The sequence below is a fragment of the Thalia democratica genome, chromosome 2 (assembly GCF_965202585.1).
Source record: "Thalia democratica chromosome 2, ktThaDemo2.hap1.1, whole genome shotgun sequence".
NCBI classification, from domain to species: domain Eukaryota; kingdom Metazoa; phylum Chordata; class Thaliacea; order Salpida; family Salpidae; genus Thalia; species Thalia democratica.
The window spans coordinates 10,224,203-10,250,692 of NC_139166.1; the positions used below are offsets into that span (position 1 = coordinate 10,224,203).

A 26,490-nucleotide genomic window follows, 5' to 3' on the forward strand; every position below is an offset into this window, starting at 1 on the left:
ACAACTGAAGATCTCCAATATAGGAGTAAAACATTGTTTTGTTGATAATCAACTGTAAAAATAAAAAAAAAAAGAACTTTTTAAAATCTGCAATTTCAGTAACCAAAAATGCCCATTAGACGATAACTGCTTAGCAAATTAATTTACCAAGCCACAACAAAACCAGACAGTGCAAAAAAAAATTCACGTGTATTCAAAACGCACAACATTAAAAGTAGATGTAGTAAACATAAGGCAAGCTTTAATAATAAACTAAAAAGATTTAGCACTGAACTATCAAACTACATATGGGTACTAAAAGATATGTCATTGTGAACTAAAATATTTATGTGAAAAAGTAGTTTTTATACTTAAAGGTAGCTTGAAACCTTCTACACTTTAGGTATTTTTACTATGGAGAAGTAAAGTAGACTATTTTTGTAAGAAATGATGAAAATAGTTTGTCGTAAAAGCATTGAAAGATAATGTTTATAAAAAACAAATTTAGTCAATTCTTGGAAAAAAAGTTGAAGTTAAATATAAGTAAAGCATTCTTAGAATTCATCGGAAAACAGTTTTAATTTAAAAAGATTCAATACATTTACAATTAAAAAAAAACGGTTTTAAGAAAGATACCTCAGTGGAAGAGACTAATACTCGACCTACAACTGAGATGATCAAAAACCCAATAGACAAATCGAACAAGGAAAACATCTGTTTCCACTCGTAAAAAAGAACATAGCAAAAGCGTTCTCAGAACTTGTTGGTAAAAATTTAAAGCAGTTTGCTAAAGTTATAATTCACAAACGTTGGTAAAAACATTAGAAGATAAAAGTTTTGAAAACTGAAAATGTGCTGTTGAAAAGAATGTGCAAAGTAGCTTTCCATTTTGTCCAGAAGGAAGATTTTTCAAAACAAAAAGTCGATTAAGTAGCCACGTGGTATACAATTTTGAATTAATGCCCTCATGTGGAATACATTTTTTAAAAGTTGGTGAAAAATGGTAGATTATGAATTATACATTCGCTTAAAAATAAACAGTTTGTTGAGAATAAATATTTTAACAAGTGTTTTGATTTTTAATAGAAAAATTTCTATCTTACAAAGTTGTACTAGATCAATGTAGTAATTTTTAAACTAAAAACAACAACAATGAAAAAGATGAGTTAAAAACTTTTCTTGGTGAACGATCTACCAGTTAGAATATTGAGAAAATTAAAGAAGCAAACAAAATCGCAACAAACTAAAAAAAATTCAATTAATACAGATCTTCAATCATTATTAGTTCTAAAGTCTTGGAAGAAAAACTGAAAAGAACTAGAAAATTTAAATTTAAAAGTTTGCTGAACGAATTTTTATCTGAAAACGTTTTGAACTTATGTGATGTGCAATAAATTTTTCAAAACTATCTTTTGATTTCTTTTAATTATTGATACGGAAGAAAATTCGAAAATAAAGAATCAACTGTGTCCTGGACTGATTTAAGAATTTTCATATAAGTCTTGTCTAGAAAAGTTAAAAAAATAATATGTCCAGATGAAAGATACTTTAAAACTAAAAGTGAATTATGTAATCACATGGTATATTATCGAGAACTTAGATGTTCATATGCAAATTATATGCATTTTCTTTTTTGAGTACTTATTGTTTACAGAACTCTGTAAAACGCGTAATTGTTTAAAACAGAGAAAAATATTGCAGTTAAAGTACTGTGCAAATTGTTGTTGCTATTGTATATTCCAACGAGCTTGTTTCATTAGGATATGTGTTAACAAACTAGCTAGTAATTTACTATAAATGTGTGAAATATATGTAGAAGTTTTTTACATAAAAGTAGCTTTAAACTGTCACACAATTTTCTGTAAATGTACTTAAAAGAAATGCTATAAAAAAATGTATAGAGACAGTTTGCTTTAAATAAATCGAATAGAAGAGTTTTGAAGTTAAAGATTTGTTAATGAATACAGTTTATAACAAGTATTCCGTAGTCTTAAAGCAGCTTTGTAAAAATTAACAGAATAATTTTTAGATAGAATGCCTTTAACTACCATAGATGTAATCTCTTGATAGTTTTAAAATACAAAAATGAGCTTTTTAAAAAAAGATAGTTTTAGTTTTCAAAGATCAACTTTCTGAATAACCAATACTTTTGTTTTGTAAACAATTAGTAATGGTAGACATGATTTAAACCTTTTAAAGATCAGTTTTTTTACTTAAAAATGTGAACAGAGTAAACAAAAATACTAATGACAATACAAAATTTTTAAGTTGATAATGAATGACTAAATTTGCTAGAAATAAAAGTAAATAAATTATATACAAGTTTTTATTATGACGTAACTATCAGAAGTTCTGAATTATTTTGAAAACTTGAAGTGTGATTTCAGATGCTGGTTTACCTATTTAGTTATTATTTTTAGCTTACTTTTAATGGAAGTCCAATAGCATTTATAATGTTTTAAACAGAAAACCTGAACTAATTCTTGTTTGAAATTAGGGGCTGGAAATATTGCATTCAAAAAGAATAATATCAATTTAAATGATAAAGGAGAATATTTTTTAAATATGTTTCACACAATTATTATTAATTAGATCCACAGTTATTACAAATACCTTATTAAAACACGATTATATATTAAGATATACTTATATACAACAACAAAAAATGTTTTTTAGGTAAAAACTTATAGCTCTATTTCGAATAATAATTTCTTTGAAGTCACTTACTATTACTTATTATCTTAAACTTTGGCTTGAAATAACATTTTGTAATGGCTTCTTCAGTTATTTAAAAACTACGACCCTTAAAAAGCTTTTTAAGAAAAAATTAAATATGTAAAAGGTTTGCCGTGTTCTGATATATTTGAAAAAGTAGCATGAAAATTATCCCTTTTGGTACAGTTAGTTTGTTTTATAAAATCTAAAGGGTTATATTAGAAAAGTCAAGTGTTCTAAAATGCAACATTATGTAAAAATTTAAGTTCTAATAGAGTTACAAAATAAAATGCAATAAAATAGCATGTTAATAATGTGTTTAAGTTTAACAATGTAGATATAAATCTAAACGTTCAGCAAAATTTTTAATTTTTACTTAAATCTTTTACTCTTAGATTGATTTGAAAAAGTAATTACAGTCATAACTACTAGTAAAGTTCTTCATGTTGTAAATTCAATAGCTTTTTACTTTTTATATCAGCATCAACTCTTTAGATATTGTACGATTTACTTAATCTAAAAACTAATTGAGAAAAAAAAATCATTCAAAATATTCTTATCATAGTCTGTGAAACATCTCTTTAAATAATTATTAGATAGAGTAAAGTCACTAAATCCGAGTTGATTACTATCATTAAAAAATTCATTATTATTGTCTCAAAGCAGGGAATTATGCAGAAATAAGCGTATAAAACTCGTTAATTAACAGAACTTACAAATGTAATTTAACGAATGTTTAAACTCTATCTTATTATACTACTTAATAAATCATAGCTTCTTTATACCCAGTTGGCATCCTTTATTTCGATTCTTTTAATTTATGTACAGAGATTTCTTGAAGATTATGACTTTCTGCTTTCAACTCACAACATTTAAAACTGTATAAAATTTAAGAATAAACCATTCATGACCCGAAGAAATATATAGTTTGTAAAATACTAAAAACATTTAATGAAAATAACTAAATACATTTTTATATAATATAGAGCAGTGGTTCCCAACCTTTTTAATACCCCGCACCTCTAAAATATTTGCAGTACATGTAACGATTTATTTCAGAACAATTATATCAAAAACTATAAAGATTTGTTTATCATTTTTTTTATAGTGGTCTATATTAACAAGAATTAAATATATGGAAATGAAAACAACAACAAACTGCACAAGTTTTTTTTTTCTAAGGTAAAAAACAGCAGAACTCAGACTCGTTCTGCAACGATAAACGTTTTCTTAAGGTCAAGCAAGTGAGTTTTAAGCTCATCACTCGTTATTCTACCTGCCCTATCTTTAAATAAGTTAAAAAACAATTAACTTTCAATCAAACGAAACAAAAATGAATCTATTTCTAAACACAAAAACAAAAAAACTATTTTTGATTAACGAAAATAAAAACAAAATACTAATACTAATTCTTCAATAAAACTCCTATTGACACGTCGTTTGGCAAATACTCACAACGTATTTAACGGAAAATTAAGTTTTTATTTACACTAGATCTTCTTGAAAACATTTAGAATTCAACAAAAGATCAACTTTAAATTTAATGACCATTTTTTTCTATTTATTGTTAAATTATAAATGAATGTTATTCTTTATTACAAAATTAGTATTGAATTTGAAAGCTTTGGTTAAAATTATTCAATTAAACTATGGTGTAATTATCATTATTTTTCTAATGATTTGAATTGCTTGTTAGCTTTAAAAATCAGTAGTTATGTTTAGTAAACGAATTTTTGGCTTACAGTCACCCAAGTTAAAGGAAAATCTCCTTATCTATCAAACAAAGTGTAAAAGCCATCTAGCACCCCCTTTAATGCTGCCTCACACCACCAAGGGGTGCGAGCACCCCTGGTTGGTAAACCCTGATATAGAGTCTTAGCTTTAGAATGTATATAAATTATACTTTAAACAGAATATATTTATTTTATAATGGTACTCTTATTAAATTTCAAACTAAGAATAGGATAAAAATTAAACGAATATGTGATAACAGTGTAACTATATTAGGTAATATTGTATTTTACAAACATACAAAAAACTTTATGATTAATTACTTAGGTATAACAAAGTAAAACAACAAAATTAATACTTTTTATATATACCTTATTGTTTTTTCAAAGCAAATAGTTCATTAATATAATTCCAACGAAGCAAGTTAACTGGAAATGCAACAAAAAATATTTCACTTTGTTTTTATTATATTTTGTTGAAAAGCCTTTGCTAAACTTAGTTTGACTGAAAGTAATCTATTTAATTATACTTAAACCTATATTTTTTTTCTATGAAATTACAATACGGCAGCGGTTTCTACCTTTTTTTCATATTTTTACCCTCTTTGGAAGCTAGTTGTCAAATTTAATCCCAATATACACGGTAGTGTTTATTTATAGACAAACAGAAAAACTAAGTTTAAACTTAAGTAACAAATAACTTATGTTACATTTAATGTTATGGCTGTTCTTGTTTATTTACAACAATCTTGTTTGAGATTAAAGTCTAGTGAAGTAGCAGATAAGTAGCACAACGATAGTTTGACTCAACGTCAAGTCAATTTCTTCTTTATTTAAAATTATCACAATACTTTTTTTAGAAATTCAGAAATATTCAAGCATTTGAACTGAAAAATTCTAACGTTGCCTCAATTTTACTTTAATTAATGCTACAAAAACGAAATTCAGTTATAAATTTTACTGCGTTACACTTCTTCAAATTTTTATTCTTGCATTCGTTTGGGAGAAAGTTTACTCCAGGTTTAAAATTGAAACTATAAGGGCAAGTTTGTATCAAAACCTGCTTGTCATTATAGCCTGTCAATAGTTTTAAGTCCATTATGTCCTGTTGCAAGTTAAAAAAAAACAATATACTGTTCCAAACAAAATACAAACACTATATTTTAATATTAAGATAAGAAATACGTTATTTTCGAAATTTATTGGTCTATATAATTCAAAAGTAGCTATCAATTGTTTAAACGTCTCTGATACAACGTTTAATGCGTAATAAACCGATTAAGTTACGTCATAAGTCGGTTAAACTACGTCGTAGTTAGTTATTAAGCACTTTAATCTCTAAGTTCGCTTTAATTTGATTAATGCGTTTGTTTTTTATTAATAATTTAATTGTTTAATCTCAGGTTTAAATTATATCAAATAAATTAATCCCAGACTCAATTAGTTTTAATTAAAACATTACTTTAAATTTTGGTAAATATTCGTCGTTGCAGTTTAATACTACAAACTAGCTGGTTAATTAATTGTAAGTTAGAATACATAAAAAACTAAAAATTTAAGTTAATTAGCTACATTTAGTTTATTAAAACAAATTCTTTTTATTAAGATTTTAGCTGAAATGTTTTTTACTTAAGTTTTTTAATGGATCAAAAAAGGTATTATGTAACGGTTGATAATTTTTTTTAACTTTTTTTTTCAGAAATGCGTAAAACGACTTTTATTTTAAAATAAAAAATTAAATAAATTAAATTCAATTTTACTTTACAGTACATCAATAACATTTTAATGAAGAATTACAACAGATGGTACATTAATATAAATAAAATAATCAACAATTCAAAAATGTTTATTTTATTACACAAAAGTTTCATGCGGTCTGGGTGGGAAGATAGAAAACAGTGATTTAAAATAAAAAAAACTATTTCTAATACTTAACTTAATGTTTGTATATATTTTGATTGGTGCTGTTATAAGAAAGCTATAAAAAAAAATTAAAAATAGCAAAGTACAAAAGTTTTATTTTGAGTTCGTAGTTTGAGGAAAATAACTTTAGTACTTATGACATGATTTTAAAAATAAATAACTTAAAAAATGTACATCAGAAGATAAATAATGCAATTTTGCATGCATTCCAAAATTCGCAATGATATAAGGGCTTGTACTATTTTTAAAAAGGCAAAAACAAAAGTATAAATTTTTAATTTAACTTTCTAATAATTTATATACTACTAGTTTACTTGCAAAATCAGGTATAAAAAGATACTAACAAAAAGAATAAGCAAAAAATTGTTTACTAAAATTGTATAAGTTAAAACTTCTTAAAAAATAAAGCTTGTTTAATTATTTAAAGTATAAGTTTACTGATAATGTAAATGATATGCAGCTCTTTTTTTATTCCATACTAACTTCTCTTAACTAGTTTTTAGATTGTAAATTTACTACACAGATGTATAATTTTTATTTTTCCTTAGTTGATTTCATTCTTCTGTATAGTTTTGATCCTTTTTTCAAAAACTCCTGTGATTGATATTTAATGTTTCACATAAAATATAAAATAAACTTACTTATACAGGATTGCCAAATGTTTTTGGCAATATTTGTCAAGATTTTAAAATTACACATTTTAGGGTCTATTTTTGGTTTAAAATAAAGTTTGAAATAAAAAATGTGTTAAACAGTATAACGACATTGATAATTTATTTTAAAGCTTCTTTAAATGAGTTTAAAAAAATATTTGATTATGACTAAAAAAATTTTACCTATACGATAGATTTTTTGTGTCAAATCAAAATTTTACTACTTTACATGAAAAATTCTAGGTTTTATAGTGTTTTTGTTAAAATTCTAGTTTTTTTTTTTCAAAATTTCTCAAATTCCAAGTTTTTCTAGGATTTAAGTTTTTTTTTGGCAACCCTGCTTATAGCTTAGTATTAGAAACTAAATTTTTTCGGTAGGCATATGTTTTTAACTACATTTGATTGTCATTTTAATGAAAATACTTTCATAAAAACTAATTAAAGAAAATTGTATTATTTACAAAACATAATAATATTTCTAATTATTTTTTTTCAACCCAAGTATGAAATCAATAAAACTTTCCAATCAAGTAAAACATACAAAAAAATTTAACATATGTCTTCAAACAGACGACATTTAAAACTTATGTAAATTTAACCACGAAAAAATACGAGGAAGTTTTCATGCATTGTATGACTCATGACATACAACGAAACTATTACGTCACACGCTTATATTGAAGAGAATGTTATTTAAATGTATTTATAGTACAAAATTTAGATTTAACCAAAAAATAAGAAAAGTAACATAATAAACTATGAACAATTTTTAAGAAATTATAGCAAAAATTTAAGAAGTTAAACAAATTTTATGAAATTAGTATACTTAAAACTAATTAAAAGTGGAGAATTTTATTTTAATGAAACTTGATAAAAAATAAATCAGTTCTACTCGTACTTAATTTAAAAAAGCTTGTAGTACTTTTTTATAAGCACTATAATAACTACTCAGTTATATATAAATTGTCTTTGCAGAAAAATTTCGAAGTAAAACAGAAAAATAAATTAATAAATTAATGTAACATTAATTAAAGTATAATAACAAAGATAAATAGTAAAGTATGTTAAACTATGTAATTTAGCAAGAACTAAAAGCAAACGTAATTGCTAAACCAATTAACCTATGTTAACAGCAAGTTAGAAAGATCAGTGTTAGGAAGTTATACACGTTTTAATTGTAGTGACAGTTAATATCACATAAGTGCATTGAACTTAAACTTGAACTAATATTAACTTAATGAAATTTGTGTTAGTGTTAATGTTTTCAGAAAATCTAATGTGCGAAAAATAGCATTTCAACTGTTGCCGTTTAAACAAAATGTTAAGATATAATATTTTATTGCGCTTTTATGTATGCGACTTGTTTTAGAAAAACAAGTTCTTTTGAAAAAATGACTTTTTATATTAAAACTCTACTTACAACTTGAATTTAACTATTTTCAAATAAATTTGTTCTGCATAGTTATGCTCAAATAAATAAGCTTACAATAACAAAATTTCATTTCTAAATTTACTTTTCATAACCTATATTACAAGAAATACACAAAATAAATTTATTTTCGCGTAACTCTGTTGAGAAAAATTAACTTATTATATTAAAGCTCCACTTATAAATTTACTTGTTTTTAACCTATATTACAAGAAATACACAAACGAAAAACATACACGTTTAAAATGTAGTGACATTTAAAACTACACAAGCATACCGAAGTTAAACTTTATATTTTCTCAATTAAATGACGTCGTATTTACGTAATATCTGCAGACTAGTGATGTTTGATAGCTCGAAAAAAGTTAAAGTTTATTTAAAGTTATTCTAAATAAAAATACTAAAAGTACAAAAAACATTTTTTTTAAATGACGTTAGTATACACATGATAGGATTTATAACTATTTGTTTTTAATTTTTATGTCTTTTTTTAGCCTCATAAAAAATACATTCATGACTTTAAAAATTAGAAAAAACTTTGTTGCAAAACTAGTCTAGAGATTTAAATTTAATGTATATATATACATCGTACTAATTTTTATAGTATTTTAAACATTTAATATAATAAGGTTGTTAAAATAAACAATTTTAACTTACAGCAAAATGTAATGGAGTTATTTGCAATAAAATGTCATCATCCTTATTTATTTGTTGGGCAAATTCTTTCAACCATTTTTTCTTGTAAAAGCAGTTTTCTAGACTTTCTAAAACTGCTATTTTAGAGATACCTGTTAAAAATGTGAATAATTAAACTTCTTTTCTACTTACTTATACTATATTGTGCTGTTTTGAATATATTTGTGATAGACAAATTGAAATTATTGCTCAACTGATTCAAAAATATATTTTATACTAAGAATTACATTACAGCTTAAATTATAAAAAAAAAGGTGTTAAAAGATATATTTTTAAATGTCAACACTAGATTATAGTTCAAAAGTTTAAATAACTACTTAAGCACTTAGAACACATGCTATAAATAAGTATGCATTTCAAATAAATTTTCATACTTGAAAACTTACCTTTAAAGTACTGTAATATATATATATTTTTTAAATTACTAGTTTTAAACATATTTTAAAATTTTCAAATAGTTTAAGTTTTCATTACAATTCTATTTCTGTTAGTTGTACAGTTTATTTAGTAAAAAAAAAATAAACATATTTAAGGTTTAAATTTCAAAAAAAGCAGTACATAGTTTAGCAAGAATAAATATATATTAACTGAAAATTATTTTGGAGTTTCACTAAGTAGTAAAAAAATTAACTAGTGCATGTAAAACTATTAGAGACTAAAAAAATTTGAAACAATTATTGAAAGCACAATTTACTGTGGGTAGAAAAATCATAAAATATTTAAACTTAGTCTTCAAATATTATTTAATTAAAGATAAGTTATACTGAAATATTAACTAAACTTATACTAAAAACATATTCACTTTCTACAACGTAACAAATAAGTAACCACAATATGAAAGCTTAAAAAGTCAGAAAATCCAAAACAGGTTTTCAAATGAGAAAACAGCAGCTTTAATGCCATGAGTAATAAAAGTTCATGAAATATTCAAACTGTGAGGTAGTTCTACAGGGAAAACTTATGCAGCATTTAGTATGCAGTCTAGAAAAGTTTGAAAATTCATGAGTGCATTATGTGAAGTTAGTTTGCAGTCTGGAAAAGTTTGAGGTTTTACTTGCAATATTGAAAAGTTTCAAGTTATAAATGAAGTCAGAAACAAAAGTTGCTTGGTTTTTTAAGTACAAACTTTGAGTTCAATCTATGACGTTTTTGACAAAAAATTTACTCTTAATAGATGCTTTTTGTCGTTTGTTTGTCCTAATGAAAGAAATTTCTAGTTTAACTTTTTTTTTCTTATTTTGATGCAATTCTAAACATACTAAACTTTGTTTGAACTTTTTTTTGTATAAAAAAAAATTTGCTATTTATCGAAATATACTTTTCAAACTTTTCGAAATACTTAAGACTTGTAAGATATTCATAAGTTTGTAATTATTTATAAATGCTGGAACACTATATCTAAAAGCCCACGCTTTTAATTTTTTTTGGGAATATAAATTTTTCAGTATGTTAAAAAAATGTCCTTGTAATTTTGAACAAAGCTTTTTTACCTAATATTACGACTGTGAAAACTTTAACAAAAACAAACATCTGATTTTAAAGACCATGTGGTCAAAACATTTTTCTTGCTTTTTTAAGTTTTGGAACTTTAAAAATCCTTTTATTTATAGACTTATAAGTATTTTTAAAACTATTTTCTCTTCATTTTGTAGCATTTAATTTAAATTATTTAAATATTTAAAAACTCTTATTTTTTAGTCACATATACAGCATCACACTAATTATTTCTAACTTTAACTATATAAAAATGTATAAAACTTTTAAAATTTATATTAAAATTAAAGTGAGCTGAATTTTTAGTACACAAAAAAAAAGTAACTAATGGACTATTGGTATTAAATCATTTTTAATTTAAATTCTAATACTGTCATACTATATTACATCTTTTATCTATTTTTTGTTTAAAAAATACACAATAATTTATACTCGTGTATTATAAAATAGTAGATGCCAAAAACATTTCTCACCTAATACCTAACTAGTTTTACTGGAATTTATATTTGAGCAAACAAAAACTTGTTAAGTAAAAAGCAAACAGCTCATAAATCAAATTCCATTTGTCAGGAGAATTTGAACTTTATTGTTAAATTGACAGGATATTTTACAAGTTACCAATATAAAGTTTAAAAGTTTAAATGCTTTTTCTGTTAAAACACTTAACAAAGTTCACATAAAAAAACATTAAAATTCAAAAAATTTTTTTAACCATTTCGATTAGCAATTAATTTAGTTTAGTTGAAAAAATATTAAATTAACTATTGATCTGTTTTGTTTCAGCGTACTTTAAAATCAGCAGTACGAAAACTATTTTATTATGCTCAATAAAAAGTATTATAAGTTTTATTTAATGTATTATTTTTTAATTTAAAGTATTACAATTTTAACATTTGTTTAAAAAACTCGTCACAAAACGTTTTAGTGAAAGCTAAATAAACTTTGTAAATTTTTCTTAAAATATACTGTATTCAATTCAACCTGCATGATTTTTTAGCACTTGATGCATGAGAGTTGTAAAAAATATATAATTATGTTTTTGTTTACTTGCTTAAACAGTGGAAATAAACATAAAAAATAAATAAAATAAGAATAAAAAATCTAGATTCACACTTTTTATCAAGCTGTAAAGTTTTCTGCATAGTCTATAAATCATAGTTTTTTTTTTCATTTTTATAAAATAATTCACAGTTTTAAAATTTGATCTACTACGCACTTAACTTTGTTAACAACTATTTTCAATAAAATACTATTCTGATTTAAATATAATAAACAAAAGAAAGTAACAATCTTAACCAGCTTTTACGTTGGACGTTTTTTTACAAAGTACTATCCTTGTTATATATATTTTTAAAAGTATGGAAAAAGTTTTGAACTATAAAAAAGCAGATTATAATAAAACAAAACTTTTTATAAAGCTGTAAAGTTTTCTGCATAGTGTAGAAAACATGGTTTTTTTCATTTTTGAAAATAAAAAATATTTTTAGAACAACTAAAAGTAGTTTGACAAATTTCACAATTACAAATAATTTTTTATTAAAAAAGAAAAAAAAACAAATAATAAACAAGAAACTCACGTAGAAGGCTCACAGTAAATCAATTAAACCATAAAATTTTGTAAGAAATTTTTATGTCATACAAAAATAATGCAAATATTTATTTATCATACAAATTTCAATGTCATAAATTTACACCACAAAAACTATACAATATTTGTTTAAAATATTCAATACAATCTTTTTGTGAGTAATAAAAAACTAAGTCTCAGACAGAATATGTAGGCACTTAAGTTTGTACAATTTTTTTGTTGATATTATATAACATTAAGAAATAAAGGTACTTAAGGGCTACTTAAAATATTTTAAAAGTTAGCTACTTAAATAGCACTTACCGACAGTTAGCTTCAAAATACTCAATGTACAGAATTGCTATATAGTAAACTTGTAATTTTGAGAAGTTTATTTTATTTTTTCCAAAATAAACTAGTTATAAAATTAAACAGTAAAACTACATTGTGTATTTAATGTATACAAATAAACACATTTGGGTAAAATTATATTAAAAAAACTTCTATAAATTTCGGAAACAATTGCTATTGTTTGGAAAGATAAACATTCATAGAATCAATTAAATGTTTTTAACTAAATAAAAAAAACTAAATAAAACAAACCTTTTTCGTTTTCATTGTAAACTTTGTATTTGATTGCAAATAAACTTCTGAAATCCTCGCTTTCAATTTCGTACAATTGTTCGATGTGACTCAGGTCTATCAACTGGATATGCTGTAAATAAATATATTATTAATAAACTTATATAATTAAATAGCTGATTGTTACGACTCAAGTTTATAATCGGATGTGCTGAAAAATTAATAAATTAATTTAATTTTTATAAATTATATGTTTGTTCGAAATGACTCTGTTCTAGTAGTTATATTTGTTGTATTAATAATATGTACATTTTAAGCATATAAAATCAATCGCATATGTAATTAAAGGTAAAATAAATTTACAAAAGTATTCAAACAACTTAATAAAATAGAGTTTTTATAACACTAACATACCAACTCAATGCTTTTAGTTTTTATTTTTATATCTAATAAAAGTTTGGATACAACATTTCAATAAACAAATATTTTTAAGAGCAGTAAGTTTTAGTTAAAAAATATTAAATTATACATGTAATCTAAACCTAGTAAACTGTGTCAATTTCTTTTAAACGGAAAGATGATTTATTTTACATTAACAAACTTTTTTTAAGTTTGCATCTTTAAAATAACAGAAACTTTTCAAACCCAACTGTACTAAACTTGTTGTTTTTTTTTAATTAATTATAACAAAAAATTTATCAACTTCCACAGCAATGCAATAAAAAACAACTCAATTAATCTGCAAACAATTTCATTTGCAGTAATATTTGCTATTTTAATCAGAAATTTTCTTCATTGTTAACACGAACTAATACCATGTCTCACTAAATGTTTCTAAAATTAAACTGTTAATTTAAAAATTATGACAAAAAGTTAATTTTTGGGTTAATTAACATGGTTAATATGATCACTAATAAGACACGAATGTAGCTAAAACGTGCAAAGTATTAATCTAGTTTTAATATAACAAAAATAACTTTTATACAAAAAAAATATACAATTTAGGCTGCAGCTTGGGTATTATTTAATATTTTAAGGCGTTAGGACTAATAAGCCTTATATATGGTTACACACCAACTGAAAAATTATCTTAACAACATATATTCGAGTCCTAATAACTTTCTATACAAACTTTTAACTCGTATAAAACCTTTAATCAACTTAAATGTTTTGAAGGAGTATATATATCCTCAAAAAATTTACAAACTTTCAACTGATATATAAAAATTTATCAACTTAAATGTTTTGAAATACATATCCTAAAAAAAATTCAAACTTTTAATAAAAACTTTCAAACAAATTAATATTGTCTGATGTGACATATCACATAAGACAATATTAATTTCAATTAAAATTTACAAACTTTCAGTAAAAACGGGCTCCTAGTCGAAGGTCGCCTCCTCCATTTTGCAACTTCCAATTTGTCTGACAGCAGAAACAGTTCCAACCTGTATTGTGACGTCATTATCTAACTATTGTGATACTTATGTGATGTTATTACAATTTATAACTAGTATTGTTTGGTTATTAAATGCTAGTATAAATAAAACAGACGTCAAGTAAAAAACAGTTCCAACCTGTATTGTTACGTCATTATAATTTTGTTAGGTCGACGAAAAATACTGTGATGTTTTTACAAAACTGTCTTAATATTATTATTGTGTCAATGCGTATGGTAACAATTGCCACCTTTCTTAATAACTACTGTTATATCAACAAGTTGTTATCATTGAATATATAACTTTGACGTCACAGAGACAACGAACCTCTCGTTGTGACGGTACATGACGTCATTGTGCGTCATCACTTCCACCCTCGATATGAATATCCGATCCGAACTGATCAGTTCGCACGGGCAGTTGTCTACCTGTTACGATTTGTTACGTCATAATTACGTATTTTTTGAATTAATACCTTGAAATTTTGCCTCTAATAGCTAATGCATTTACTAAATAATCTTCTTCCATAGTTAATTTAATCTTATTTTTATTAGTCTAAAAAATGAAAACATATAATATACCTAATGTTAGATTAATTTAAACCAAAAAAATATTTTCAAGCACATGTGGTCTCATACTGCGTCAACTGATATTTTATGATGCTTTGAGAAAACTACATTAGGTATAAAAATATAAAAATTACTTTATCCAACTGACAAACAATTTTGTGTACTTTTATTTCCTGATTAATTCTTTTTCTGTCTTGCATTTGTAAACAAACAAAAAAAAAAATATATATTCACCTGATAGACAATATCGAATACTTTCATTTTTTGTTCAAATCTCCTTTTATCTTCATTCACATGCATCAGCACATTTTTAAGAGCTTCATCAGCTTTACCTAATAACACACATAAATATTAATAAGTATTATTTTTTATTTAAAAAAATATTATATACTTATCTGCTTTACCTAATAACATACATAAATATTAATAAATATCAGTTTTTATTTGAAACATGATTATGTATCTCATCAGTTTTACCTAATAACATACATAAATATTAATAAGTATCATTTTTCATTTAAAACATTATTATATACTTATCTGCTTTACCTAATAACATACATAAACATTAATAAGTATAATTTTTCATTTAAAACATTATTATGTACTCATCTGTATAACCTAATAACATACATAAACATTAATAAGTATAATTTTTTATTTAAAACATTATTTTATACTCATCTGCTTTACCTAAGTCTTCGTAATCTTTGATTTCTGTTGGTGTTCGCTTGCGGAGATCTGAAAAAGTTAAAAATAAAACAAATGTTTTTGCTTTTTTCTAAATACTTAACTAAGGTGAAGTAGTGTTCATACATAATTGAAAAGTTAAGTTTTACTAACAAAATAATTATGTTAAATTAATACTTTTCATAGAATTAGGTAGTCTCAAGACAGGTCTTGTAGTAATGTAAATAAAAAAGTACCATGATACTAAATAAGAAAATTAGAGTGAAAACAATCAGCAAATAATAACTAACAAGTATCAATATTACCATTCTAACAATAGTAGAAAGTATTAAGTACAATACAAGTATAATTACCTTCCATTAATAAAGACATGCTAGGTAATTTCTAAACAAGTCAAACCATAAGATATACAAAAAGAAAACTGTAACTATTTATTATAATATGTTTAATGAATTTATCCTTTCAAGAACTTAATTTCGGTCAAAGACCTCGTCAGTGCTTAAATAAATCTTATTCAAATAGAATATTCACCTTTCATCAACACAGACATGCTAGGTAATCTCTGAATATAATTCATAAGATATACAAAAAAAACTATAATTATTTACTAAAATAAAATAGCTACCTTTCATCAACAAAGACATAGAAGGTAATCTCTGCACGGGTCTTATCATCAATGCATCTAACGGTTGGTGCATGCAGTTTGGGTGTTTTGAACTTTCCTTCAAAAACTCGTCAAATTCAACGTTTTCCTTCCTCCTCTTCATTATCAGCTCTTTGCCGATGTCGAAATAGTTAACGTATGGTGGGTACGCCTGCGAAAAAAACATTTATTAAATATATTTTTTATTAAAACATAAGCTTTCAACTCTACAGTCACAAAGTATTACTAATGTACACATGTCAACTTGTTATTATTACAAATAGTCAGTGGTTTCTCATACTTACAAATCAACTTTTCAATACTAAAATCCTGTGGATAGCTTCGAAAACCTACAAATAATTTGCATATTTGCAGAGTCAGTATATGTATTTTGTTCATGCATTTTTTATTTTGATTATGAAAACAAATATACAAACTAGTTACAGGTTTTTTAATCCTCCTATAATTATATTATAAAAAATAAAAAACTAATTACCAACTTTAATAAGTGGTTCCTCATATTTGCACATCAATTTCCCAATACTACAATCTTCTTGCCAGTCGTCAACCAGTGTCTTCAGATCGCTGTAAATCTCATCGTGAACTTTCTTGATAAGGGGCAATCCCCCGAACACCGAATCTATGTCGGGTTGCTTGAGCAGGGGCGTCGATGTGGTTGCTGATTTCTCAAGAGGGTCTTTGAACATCTGATAAAACATACAACTCTTAATTTAGCACTAAAGATTATTTTAAAGGAATACTTGAAAATCTGGAAGAGGAACTTGACGCGTTTAATTAATTCTGATTTAAGTTTTATTTTATTTCTTTAAACATTTGTAAAAACAAGTATATTTTTTCAAGGAATACTTGTAAAGAAGTGTTTAACTTTTTTTTTTATTGAGCATGGGGCGCTGGTATGCTGGTAGATTTTTAAAGAGGGCAGGTGGTTTTAAAAGTTTTGAGAATTTGAAATCTATTTTATCAGAGAAAAAATATTACACATGCTTACACTTTTTAACAGACTTTTTAAAACCCTCAAATTAATTTTTGTTTAAACTATTTTATAGAAATCAATAAGTAGGAAAAAATTAAGATAATGTATATCATCAGTATTTATTTTGTTATTAATGAACTAATTCTTTTAAGTTTACTTGAAAAATTTAATTGTAGAAGCGTTTAACTTGTTAGAACTTTAATGCAAACTTAAGTCTTTGTAAACTTAAAACGAAAGATAACATGGTTTATTTTTACAAAACTCCTAAAAACATGTTTAAAAACTACAATTCAAACAAACTGTATAACAATAGTGTGTTTTTGGAGGTCTGTAGTTTCATTTAACGATTATTCATCAGAAGGGTACATATCATACATTTTGAACAATTTACTAATTAATCAATATACAACAAACTATCTTACTTGTATAACGATAGTGAGATTTTTAAGGTATGTAGCTTCTGTTTGTAGTAACTCTAAAGCTGTTCTTCTACGTTTCGAAGGCAGCCCGTCTATATTGCTCTCAATTGTGTATCTGTGAAAATAGTTTGAATAAGTATAAAGACGTTGCACAGTTCTCTATTTTACACCTGATAATTGTTTTAAAATCGATACAATGATATACAGGTTGTTTTTGATACAAAACTTTATAACAATATCAAAATATAATGAAACAAATTAATACACATTTCGGGTTTCGGGATTTTAAAAATTAGTTAGTTTTTACATCATTGCAACTACTAAGTCCATTTTACAATCCCTTACACAAAACTAACAATCTATTAATATCTGGTATATCTACATTTGGTTCATTTACATCCTCAGTATCTCCTAAAAGAAGTTTTGTCTCCTGAAAAGAAGAAAGAAAAGATAGAAAAGCATACATGTAAAGTTAAATGGTTATACAGACAAGAAGAAACAGTTTGAAAAATGTCAGCACTAAAAATTAGCTTCTTAATAAAAACTTTTATTTTGAGTTATTCCACAATATTTTCAAAATTTAAATGTACATTTTATTTCAGTAGAAACTCTGTTACAGGTTAAATATTTAAAAAGAGCGTAATAAAAGTATAATTGAAGCTGATTACAACTATTTAGTACTTTAAATAAAGCTTAAACAAAAATAAGCTGTTTTCATAAAAAGTTTTTAAGTGGAATTACAAGCTTTTGTCTACATATTTATAAAACAGTTTAATTAAATCTAACATCGTCAATATTTTCATATTCAAACCGAAAGCAACAACAATGTGATAAGCATGAACCCATTGTGAAATTAATATATATATATATATATATATTAGAAGTTTTGTTTCCTGAAAATAAGAAAGAAAAGATGGAAAATATATTCGTAAAAGAACCTTATATAGAGAACAAAAAATATTTTTTTAATTTTTTGCACAAAAAGTTTAACTTTGAATGCAAAAACTTTGTTTAAAAAAATATAATATTTACAATCAAAACGAAAATATGTATGTGCATTATTGATAAAACTAGTTTATTGGATGTTTAGAGCTTAAGTTTGAAAAAAAAATATTTTTTATTAAAATGAAAATAAAAAATGTTGAACAAAAAGAACAACATTGCAAAAAAAGAGCAGTTAGAATTAATAGAACTTCAATTCTGATTGACAGCCATATTAACCCTAGAGTAACTTATTGACATCAATAAGTCTTTAGTTTATTTTTAAAGAAAAAAAAATAAAATTGACACTATCTTGAAAAATTTTTTTTTTTTCAACAACAGTTAACTTTTGACTATTGCAAATCTATAGAAATATTATTTAGAAAATTAATTGATGCCTACTAATTTCAATCAAAAATAACAAAAAAAATTAATTTAATACTGTTGTAACTTAACTACTTTCGTTTAAAAAAGTAAACATTACTAACTTAAAGTTAAAATAAAACCATGAAACTAATACAAATAAAATCTAAGTTTACTTTCAAATTAAAAAGTTATTAAAATTAGTTTTGATTAATTAAAAGGTTTTTAAGCGTTGAATATATAAAACTGTTCATTCAAGCAAAAAAAAAAGCTTTTCCTCTGAAAATACTAAAAAAAAACATAAAACTGCATGAAATATAAGCAACTACAGTAACAAAGCACAGAAGGAAATAACCAAGATGTGAGCTTGAAGAAATAAAATATTGCAAAATAATCAAAATTTATGTGGTTTTATTTTATTGTGACGTGTGCAATTAATTTTAACTTATATTTCCATTGCACATAGAAAAAAAAAATTACGGTTAACCTTTTTTGATAAGTTTTGCTCATGATATTAAAAGTTTTAATTAAACTATATTTTATAATTTTAAGTTAAAACTAAACTAATATTTATATTTAATTGTAATGTTACAATAAGTTGATTTCGTTTTGATTTGATATTTTTTGAGTCAGTAAAGTTTAATTGGTACATGACCGAAAGAAAATAATAAACAGTATTTAAAGTTTAAAGACATAGATCGGTAAACAAAATCAATTGAGTTTTGAACTTCAAAATTTTTTTAAATTTAAATTATCTTTAGCTATAAAAAATTCTTTAGATGTTATTTCAACATTATGATAACAGTAAAAAATAAAACTAACAAAGACACAAAAAAACGCAAGAAACACGATATAAACTGAACGGACCTCATTTTATTTGAGAATAAGTACTTTGTGAACAAAAAAAAAAATTGAAAATTATCATACCCTACAAAATTGTGCTTCACGTAGAAAGAATTAAGGATATATTATTATATTATAAAGGATATATTTCTCTAACACATAAAAAACACGTAAAATACTAATATGATGTTTTTGTATATAAATTTGTAGCAGCACAAAGACGAAAAATATACTTTTTGGCTAAAAATACAAAAAATACTGTTTAAATGTAAGAAAAAAATCATGAATTTTATATAAGGTGTAAATGTAATAGTTACCTTTATCTAATGTTTGAGACAAAAAAAATTAAAAAAAAAAACAGTAGAGTTCTAAAAAGTAAAAAGAAACTTTTCGTATATTACCAAATAAAAAAGCGAAAACCACAAAAAAACTTCTATTTAAAAATATTATCCATAAAGGAGAACAAAAATTTTTTGTGTTTTTTCTTATAAGCAAAAAAAAACAAGAAAAAATGTTCCTAATATATATATAACAACTTCAAATAAAATCTTGTTATGTAAAAATGTATTTTTATACACCAATTCATAAATGTTTTCGTTTTAACATATTAATGCATAAACAGTATTACACTATAAAAGCACAATACACAATTTTTTAGTAGAAACTTGAACACAACAAAAGGTATGTTTGGAATCAAAAAAGTCACACTAAAGTTGCACAAAAATACTAGGAAGCTCATATTAATTTTTAATATGAAAAATAAATCTTTAACAGCAATTATGAAAGAATGGAGCATTAAAAAAACCAAAGTTTAGAAAAACTAAAGCATTAAGCTCTTTAAAGTGTATTTGAATAGAGTGGAGTGTCAAAATTGTTCCAAGCAAGTTAAAGCAATAACCAAAAACAAAAAAAAAAAGTAGTTAATTACAAAACAAAAAACCTATTTGGTCACAATTTTAATGAGCAGAACATCAAAACTAGTGCATAAAAATAAGCAAAAAAACCCCGTGTAAATAGCAACACAAAATTTTTGTTTAAACTTTTGTAATATTAAAAGTCGTTTGAAAAAGAAATTTGTAAGCATTTTTGTTATAACCTAATGGTGAATACAACACACATAGTATTTAAGAAAGAGAAAAATGTCAAAAAAAATTCTTTCTATAAAATTTAGCAGTAAAGCATCATTTTATAATGGAAATAAAAAAAACCCACCCTACAAATGGCAAAAAAGTAAGTTTTAAATATTAGGTAAAATTTTGTTACCAACTTGAATCGATTTAAAATCATTTAAATGCTACCACAATGAAGTTTACCATGATTCTAGATTCTTATTAAACTTTAAAATTGTTTGTTCAATTATAAATAAAAAAGCTAGGTGTATTTTAAAAACATAATATTGTATGCTACAAAACAGTTGGTCTACTATTGTTAAAAAAAAACGTTTTCACTTTACTTTTTGACAAAACAAACAAAATAAATTGTAAACAAATCAAAAAATCACACAAAAATGTGTTCACTCACACACAAAAATGTAAACCTTGTGTAATATTTTGTTTGCAACATACTGGTAAGAAGTTTCAGTTTTCTTTATTTCCTCTATTTCAATGCCACTGTATCTAATTAGCTAGTGTTTCAAAATAAAATATTCCATAAGATAATCTTTTTTAAGTCTGATAATTTAAGAGTGTTGATAAATAACTGTATTATAAATATTTTCGTCAAGTTCTTGTTTTGTGTAATATGATTAAAGGCATAAGTCAAATTCTTAAGAAAAAAAACTTCAGTAAGTTATTCATTTTTTGCTGATCCATTTTTATAACCATAAACAACTATAAGTTTTGATTAATTTTTCAGTAGAAATTTTACAATTAAACCTCAATTAGCAAATGCTGTCTGAGTAAATTAATCTCAATCAATACTTATTGCAAAATAAAAATCGATAAAAGTTAAGTAAAATTCATACAATTTTTAAATTTTCAGTAATTTTGTTTATAAGTAAATTTTAATTTACAAACAAATTCTCATGATCACTAATCTAGACACTTTGAGTTCATATCGAATAAGTTTAGTATGAGCTCCAATGGCAAAACAAATTATTTTTCTATTAAAGATTAATTTTATTTACTTATATATTTCACTATATAAATTTTTACAAACTTTTTAAGCAAGTCATCATGGTCAGCTTCCACCAGATCCTCCTTCAAACCTTCAAAATCCTTCACATCAACCTTGCCATCATCAACGACGTATTTATCACTCTTCTTCACAACAGGATCGACTTTCTGAACTGCTTTCACTACTGCAACATTTTTGCCTTTAAAGTAAAATTCAATTAAAAAACTACATTTAATTTACTTAAATATAAGTTGATTAACTGTAAATAAATTAAGTTTGTTTTTAATAACTTAAATACTTGTCTCTTTTACTACTCTATTGATTGTTTGTACTACGACAGTTACATTTACAACAAAAGCTTTGTTTTTATTTGTAATATATAAGCTTAAAAAACCTTTTCGAATAAAATTTCAATTTTATAAACTTTAAACAAAAGCTTTATCATTTATTATTGATTTTGTCCTACAATTTGTTTTTATCATAAAAAAAAGTAAAGCTTGTGTTTAAAGTTTAGAACTTTTCATTAAAAAGTATCGTTTACAATAAATAATATTATTAATAATTATATATTTAATTAATATATAAGATTTTGTGTTAAAAATAAACATTAAACTGAAAAAAAAACAGTTTAAAATACCCTCAAAACCTTTCAAACTCTTCACAATTTTCTTGTTTACTTTCTTTGTAATACTGGTTATGAAGTGCTGGTTCTGGTGGGTGCAAGTTGATGATACTGCTGCGTTCAAAACGCACAAAGCCAGCAGTAAGAAGTCACTCTTTGCCAGGTGGGTCAGTCTGAACAACCATGTGGAGAATATACATATTGCTGCGTAAAATAAAAAAATTGTTTTTTTATAAAAAAAATAAGATTTTGCTCAAAATGTATAGAAGTTATTGTATTGATAGATCTAGATAAAGTCGAAAAAACTGTGAACTAAAAAGTTAAGTTATGTTTATTTCAATAAATAAACAGTCATATTAAAGCATAGTAAAAAAGGCAACTGAATTACAAAAAAATAATTGCATACACTTATAAAACATTTTCTAGAAAAATCATAATATATTTTTATTCAGTTGCAATAAAAATATATCATGGTTTTTCTAGAAAATGTTTTATAAGTGTATGGAAATATTTTTTTGTAATATTTATATCACAAATTAGAAGTAAAGCAAGTAAATATGATTGTAAATAATGTTTACCAAAATAATTTTATGTAAGTCAACTCACCAGTAAATAATAAAGCACTTGTAGTATATTTGTAGAAATTATCTGTAGTTGAAATATATTTAGACCTGAAGTTAGGATACCAAAGTTCCAGTAATATAAAGCAGCACAGCAAACTTGATGTTAGTTGAGCTGCAAAATTTAGCGGTGGTTAAATATCATTATTTCTCAACAATTAACTAAAAAGTTTAAAAACTTGAGAACTTTATCAGAAGTAAACTACTTGATAAATTATACACTTGGAAACAAACTAAACTATTCATTTACATCAAGTAAAACAATAGCTAGAAAAAATAAAACAACAAATAATGCAAAAAAAAAATAAAATAAACAAAAAATAATGTCTTCAAATGCTTAGTTATTACATTATACTACATTAGTCAGAACAGTTATTATTCTGATATACATGTCAAGCAACATACAATAAAAAACTTTATTTGCAGAAGAAATCAAAAAAAAAAAACTAACATTCTATTGGTATGACCTTATTAAATATATTTTAAAAATGCCACCTCAAACTAAAATCCAAAATCTTAAAACAAAACTAACAAATTACCAATACATTGAAGTAGATTATAATTATTATAAGTTGCTAATAACTAGAAAAAACAATTAACTTTTTAAAAGATTTCAAACACACACCTGCAACATAGAATATTTGGTACAGTGGTATCAGGATTGATATGAAAACACTTTCAGGGTCGTGTTTAAAGTACAATATGCTCAGTGAAAGGAAGTTCAAAGCTCCTATTACTAATAGTTTATCGTGTCTACGTTTTACTATGTCCATGTTAAGTCATGTTAATTTAAACTCTGAAAATTGAAAATAAGTTTGTGCTCTAAAATTTAAGCATGTGTTAGTTTATGTTATATGTCTCAAAGATATTGTTTAGCAAGCAATCATTTGTAAATTTATTTAGTTTTTACTTATTGCAACTTTATAATAATTCAAGGCTGATAGCTATATATGATAACATGTTTTAATAAGTATTTCATAGTTTGCTCTTTTTATTATACAATGCATATGATATATTTGTTAAGTGAAGAAAACAGTGTTAATACAATTAAATACTCCATATTAGTCTATTTTTAAAGCTATTATTGATGATTCCTTGTACAATAAAAGTATACATTTAAAATTAAAAGTTTTAAAAATACAAATAAATTTCTAACAAATATCTACATACTTTACAGAGTTTGCACAGCTCTTTCAATGATCTACTGTGAACAGCTTTTAAATTTAAAATTTGAGATTCACTGCAAAATGTTAAAAAGCAGGATTGAATTAAAACTTTTATGATTGCTGTTGAAGTGTAGTTACCAAAATATGTTGTGTTTGCTTATAAACTTAGAATAATTCAATTTGTTAATATTTCAAAAAACAAAAATATTTGATTTTTTTTTCACAGTGAAGCCACAGTTCTTAAAAACACATTTTTATGTATCATATAATAACGTCAAGTCTTTATGAACAGTATAGCTAATTTTTTATAACTAGTTTGCAAACCAAAATGCTCGTATAAATTTAAAGCTGTTAACCAAACACTAACTATTTTTAAAATAAATTTTTGCTGACAAAGTTTAACTTTTGTCAACTAGTCCTGGACAATGACATTAAACTCTACCCAGCTTGTGAACAAAAATGTTTTTTGTACTACAGGTGTTATGACCAATTATTTTTAGTACTTTATTTTGTTGTTCAATAAACAATATAACTAAAGCATTTTAACAAAGTTTGCTGAAAATAGTTTTTTGAAAAAAAAGTAAAGTTAAGCGAATAAAAACGCTTTTTAAATTTAAAAGTTATACATAAAGTCTATATTTGGTTGATGTGGCTTGTAATAAACTGTGAGTATTAATAGATAGTTTAAAATTGTACCTTCTTTGAATATTCCTTTACAGCAGAACAGTAATATAATAAACTCTTTTTTGACTATTTGTTGTACATGCAATAATAAGAATATTTAAGAAAAAAAGAAAATTTTAACACTCACAACTATGCTTAATGGCTTGGTGTTGGGCCTCACATATATTTTGTAAACAATTATCGAGCAGTTTTAATTAAAAAGTAATAAAAAAAGAAACTCTAAAATCAGGTTTTTTTTTATAAGTATTGTTTAAATTAAAATTTCTTTGATTATTTACATACTACTGAGTAGGTTTTTTAAACAACTTCCTAATTTTAGACTATCAATTTGGTAATTATGACATCACAACTGAAAGTGGTTTGTAGCTGGAGTTTTACTTTTCGCAAAGCTACTACATATACAATTATACAAGCTTGTATATGTACGATTGAAGACCTTTTTGAAGCTATTTCTTAATCTAAATCAATCTATTCAGTATTTATGACCACATGACAAAATATTGTTTTTAGTCCTATATTAGGCTTGGTTAAACAATTTTTCTTGTGAATGGATCTTCTTAAAATTAGAATGTGGTTTTAAAAAGGTCTTTAAAAAGGTATTCAGATTTTCATTAATACATGTGGACTAACTTTCCTAAAAAAATAATTTTTATTACAAACTACACCTTCAATGTCATAAAACATCAGTTTGCTATTTTAGATGTTTTTTAGGTCATATAGGGGAAACATTTACTTTAAAGTTTTTATTTCAATTATGCGGCTAATATATTTTAAACTTAAAATCAATTGAGAGAAAATTTTGTGAAACTTATAATAAAACAGATAAGTGGGTTGTATACTTAAAAGGCTTTAAGAGAAACTAAATGAAACTGCCATAAGTACTAATATTTGATATTAAGTATTAATTCAAACATTTGTTTTGATATCAGTTCACTTATAGTTATATTTTAGTAGTATAATAATAAAAAAATTATTGTTTGTTGAACATAAAAAATGCTCTGAAAATAATTAGTCTTAGAATCTGGTGTAGATAATAACCAATTGTTATCCTGTTGTACTTGGATACAGTTCGAATTCTTTTCAATGACAAAGTTTGTTTTAAAAAGATTGTTTTAAACTTATATCAACAAAAAGCGGCATGTGTTGACCAATAGGTTACAGTTTTTAATTAAGAGAGTGTTTTCAAATCCATCATTAGGAGCCCTACACAATCAATTTTTCAATTAAAAACTTGAATTCATTATTTGTATTTACTTAATTTTACAAGAGTTTACATAGTTGTACGTGCAAACTTTTTTTTAGGTTCATACTTTAAAAAAAAGGACAATTGTTCATTATTTAGTGTTAACAAATGCATACAGCTTTTATCAATGAGTTTAAGCTGCAATATTACTGAAACAGCTTTTTAACCAACCTAGCAAATATAAAATTCCCCATTTATGGAAACTAGACAGAAGCTTTTTTGCATAAAAATGTCTTCGCGGGTCACTGTAATTTTTAAATTTAAATTAAAAATACTAAAAAAAAGTATATAATGTAAAATTTAAGTTAAACTAATAAAAAAGACCCAAATA

The 26,490-nt window shown here is 24.3% G+C and overlaps 1 protein-coding gene across 4 annotated transcripts; it reads right to left on the reverse strand.

The window, feature by feature from the left end:
* Positions 1-6,582: 6,582 nt before the first annotated feature.
* LOC145829101 (protein ECT2-like) lies at positions 6,583-23,858 on the reverse strand. 4 transcript variants are annotated; one of them, XM_082936832.1, is made up of 16 exons: positions 23,692-23,858; positions 23,053-23,181; positions 22,471-22,650; positions 21,867-22,008; positions 21,247-21,325; positions 17,879-17,952; positions 17,526-17,637; positions 16,610-16,816; positions 16,092-16,281; positions 15,470-15,517; positions 15,011-15,108; positions 14,535-14,635; positions 14,132-14,216; positions 12,790-12,901; positions 9,087-9,217; positions 6,583-6,941 (listed from the first exon to the last, which is right to left on the reverse strand). In XM_082936832.1, the coding sequence occupies exons 1-16, from the start codon at positions 23,837-23,839 to the stop codon at positions 6,882-6,884; spliced, it is 1,896 nt and encodes a 631-aa protein (XP_082792958.1). In that variant the 5' UTR covers positions 23,840-23,858; the 3' UTR covers positions 6,583-6,881. The 4 variants fall into 4 exon arrangements, with proteins under 4 accessions (XP_082792958.1, XP_082792957.1, XP_082792956.1 ...); XM_082936831.1 differs by having other exon boundaries at positions 21,867-22,023; XM_082936830.1 differs by having other exon boundaries at positions 21,867-22,023; positions 22,462-22,650.
* Between the last annotated feature and the right edge of the window lie 2,632 nt (positions 23,859-26,490).

Excerpts from the sequence above, each read along its gene's own strand:
- LOC145829101 (XM_082936830.1), bottom strand. The coding sequence starts at position 23,839 with ATGGACATAGTAAAACGTAGACACGATAAACTATTAGTAATAGGAGCT. Across the intron at positions 22,024-22,461 it reads GAGTTTGAAAGGTTTTGAGG|GCAAAAATGTTGCAGTAGTG; the intron begins GTATTTTAAACT and ends TTTACTTTAAAG. Across the intron at positions 14,636-15,010 it reads TATTCGATATTGTCTATCAG|GTAGACAACTGCCCGTGCGA; the intron begins GTGAATATATAT and ends AAATCGTAACAG.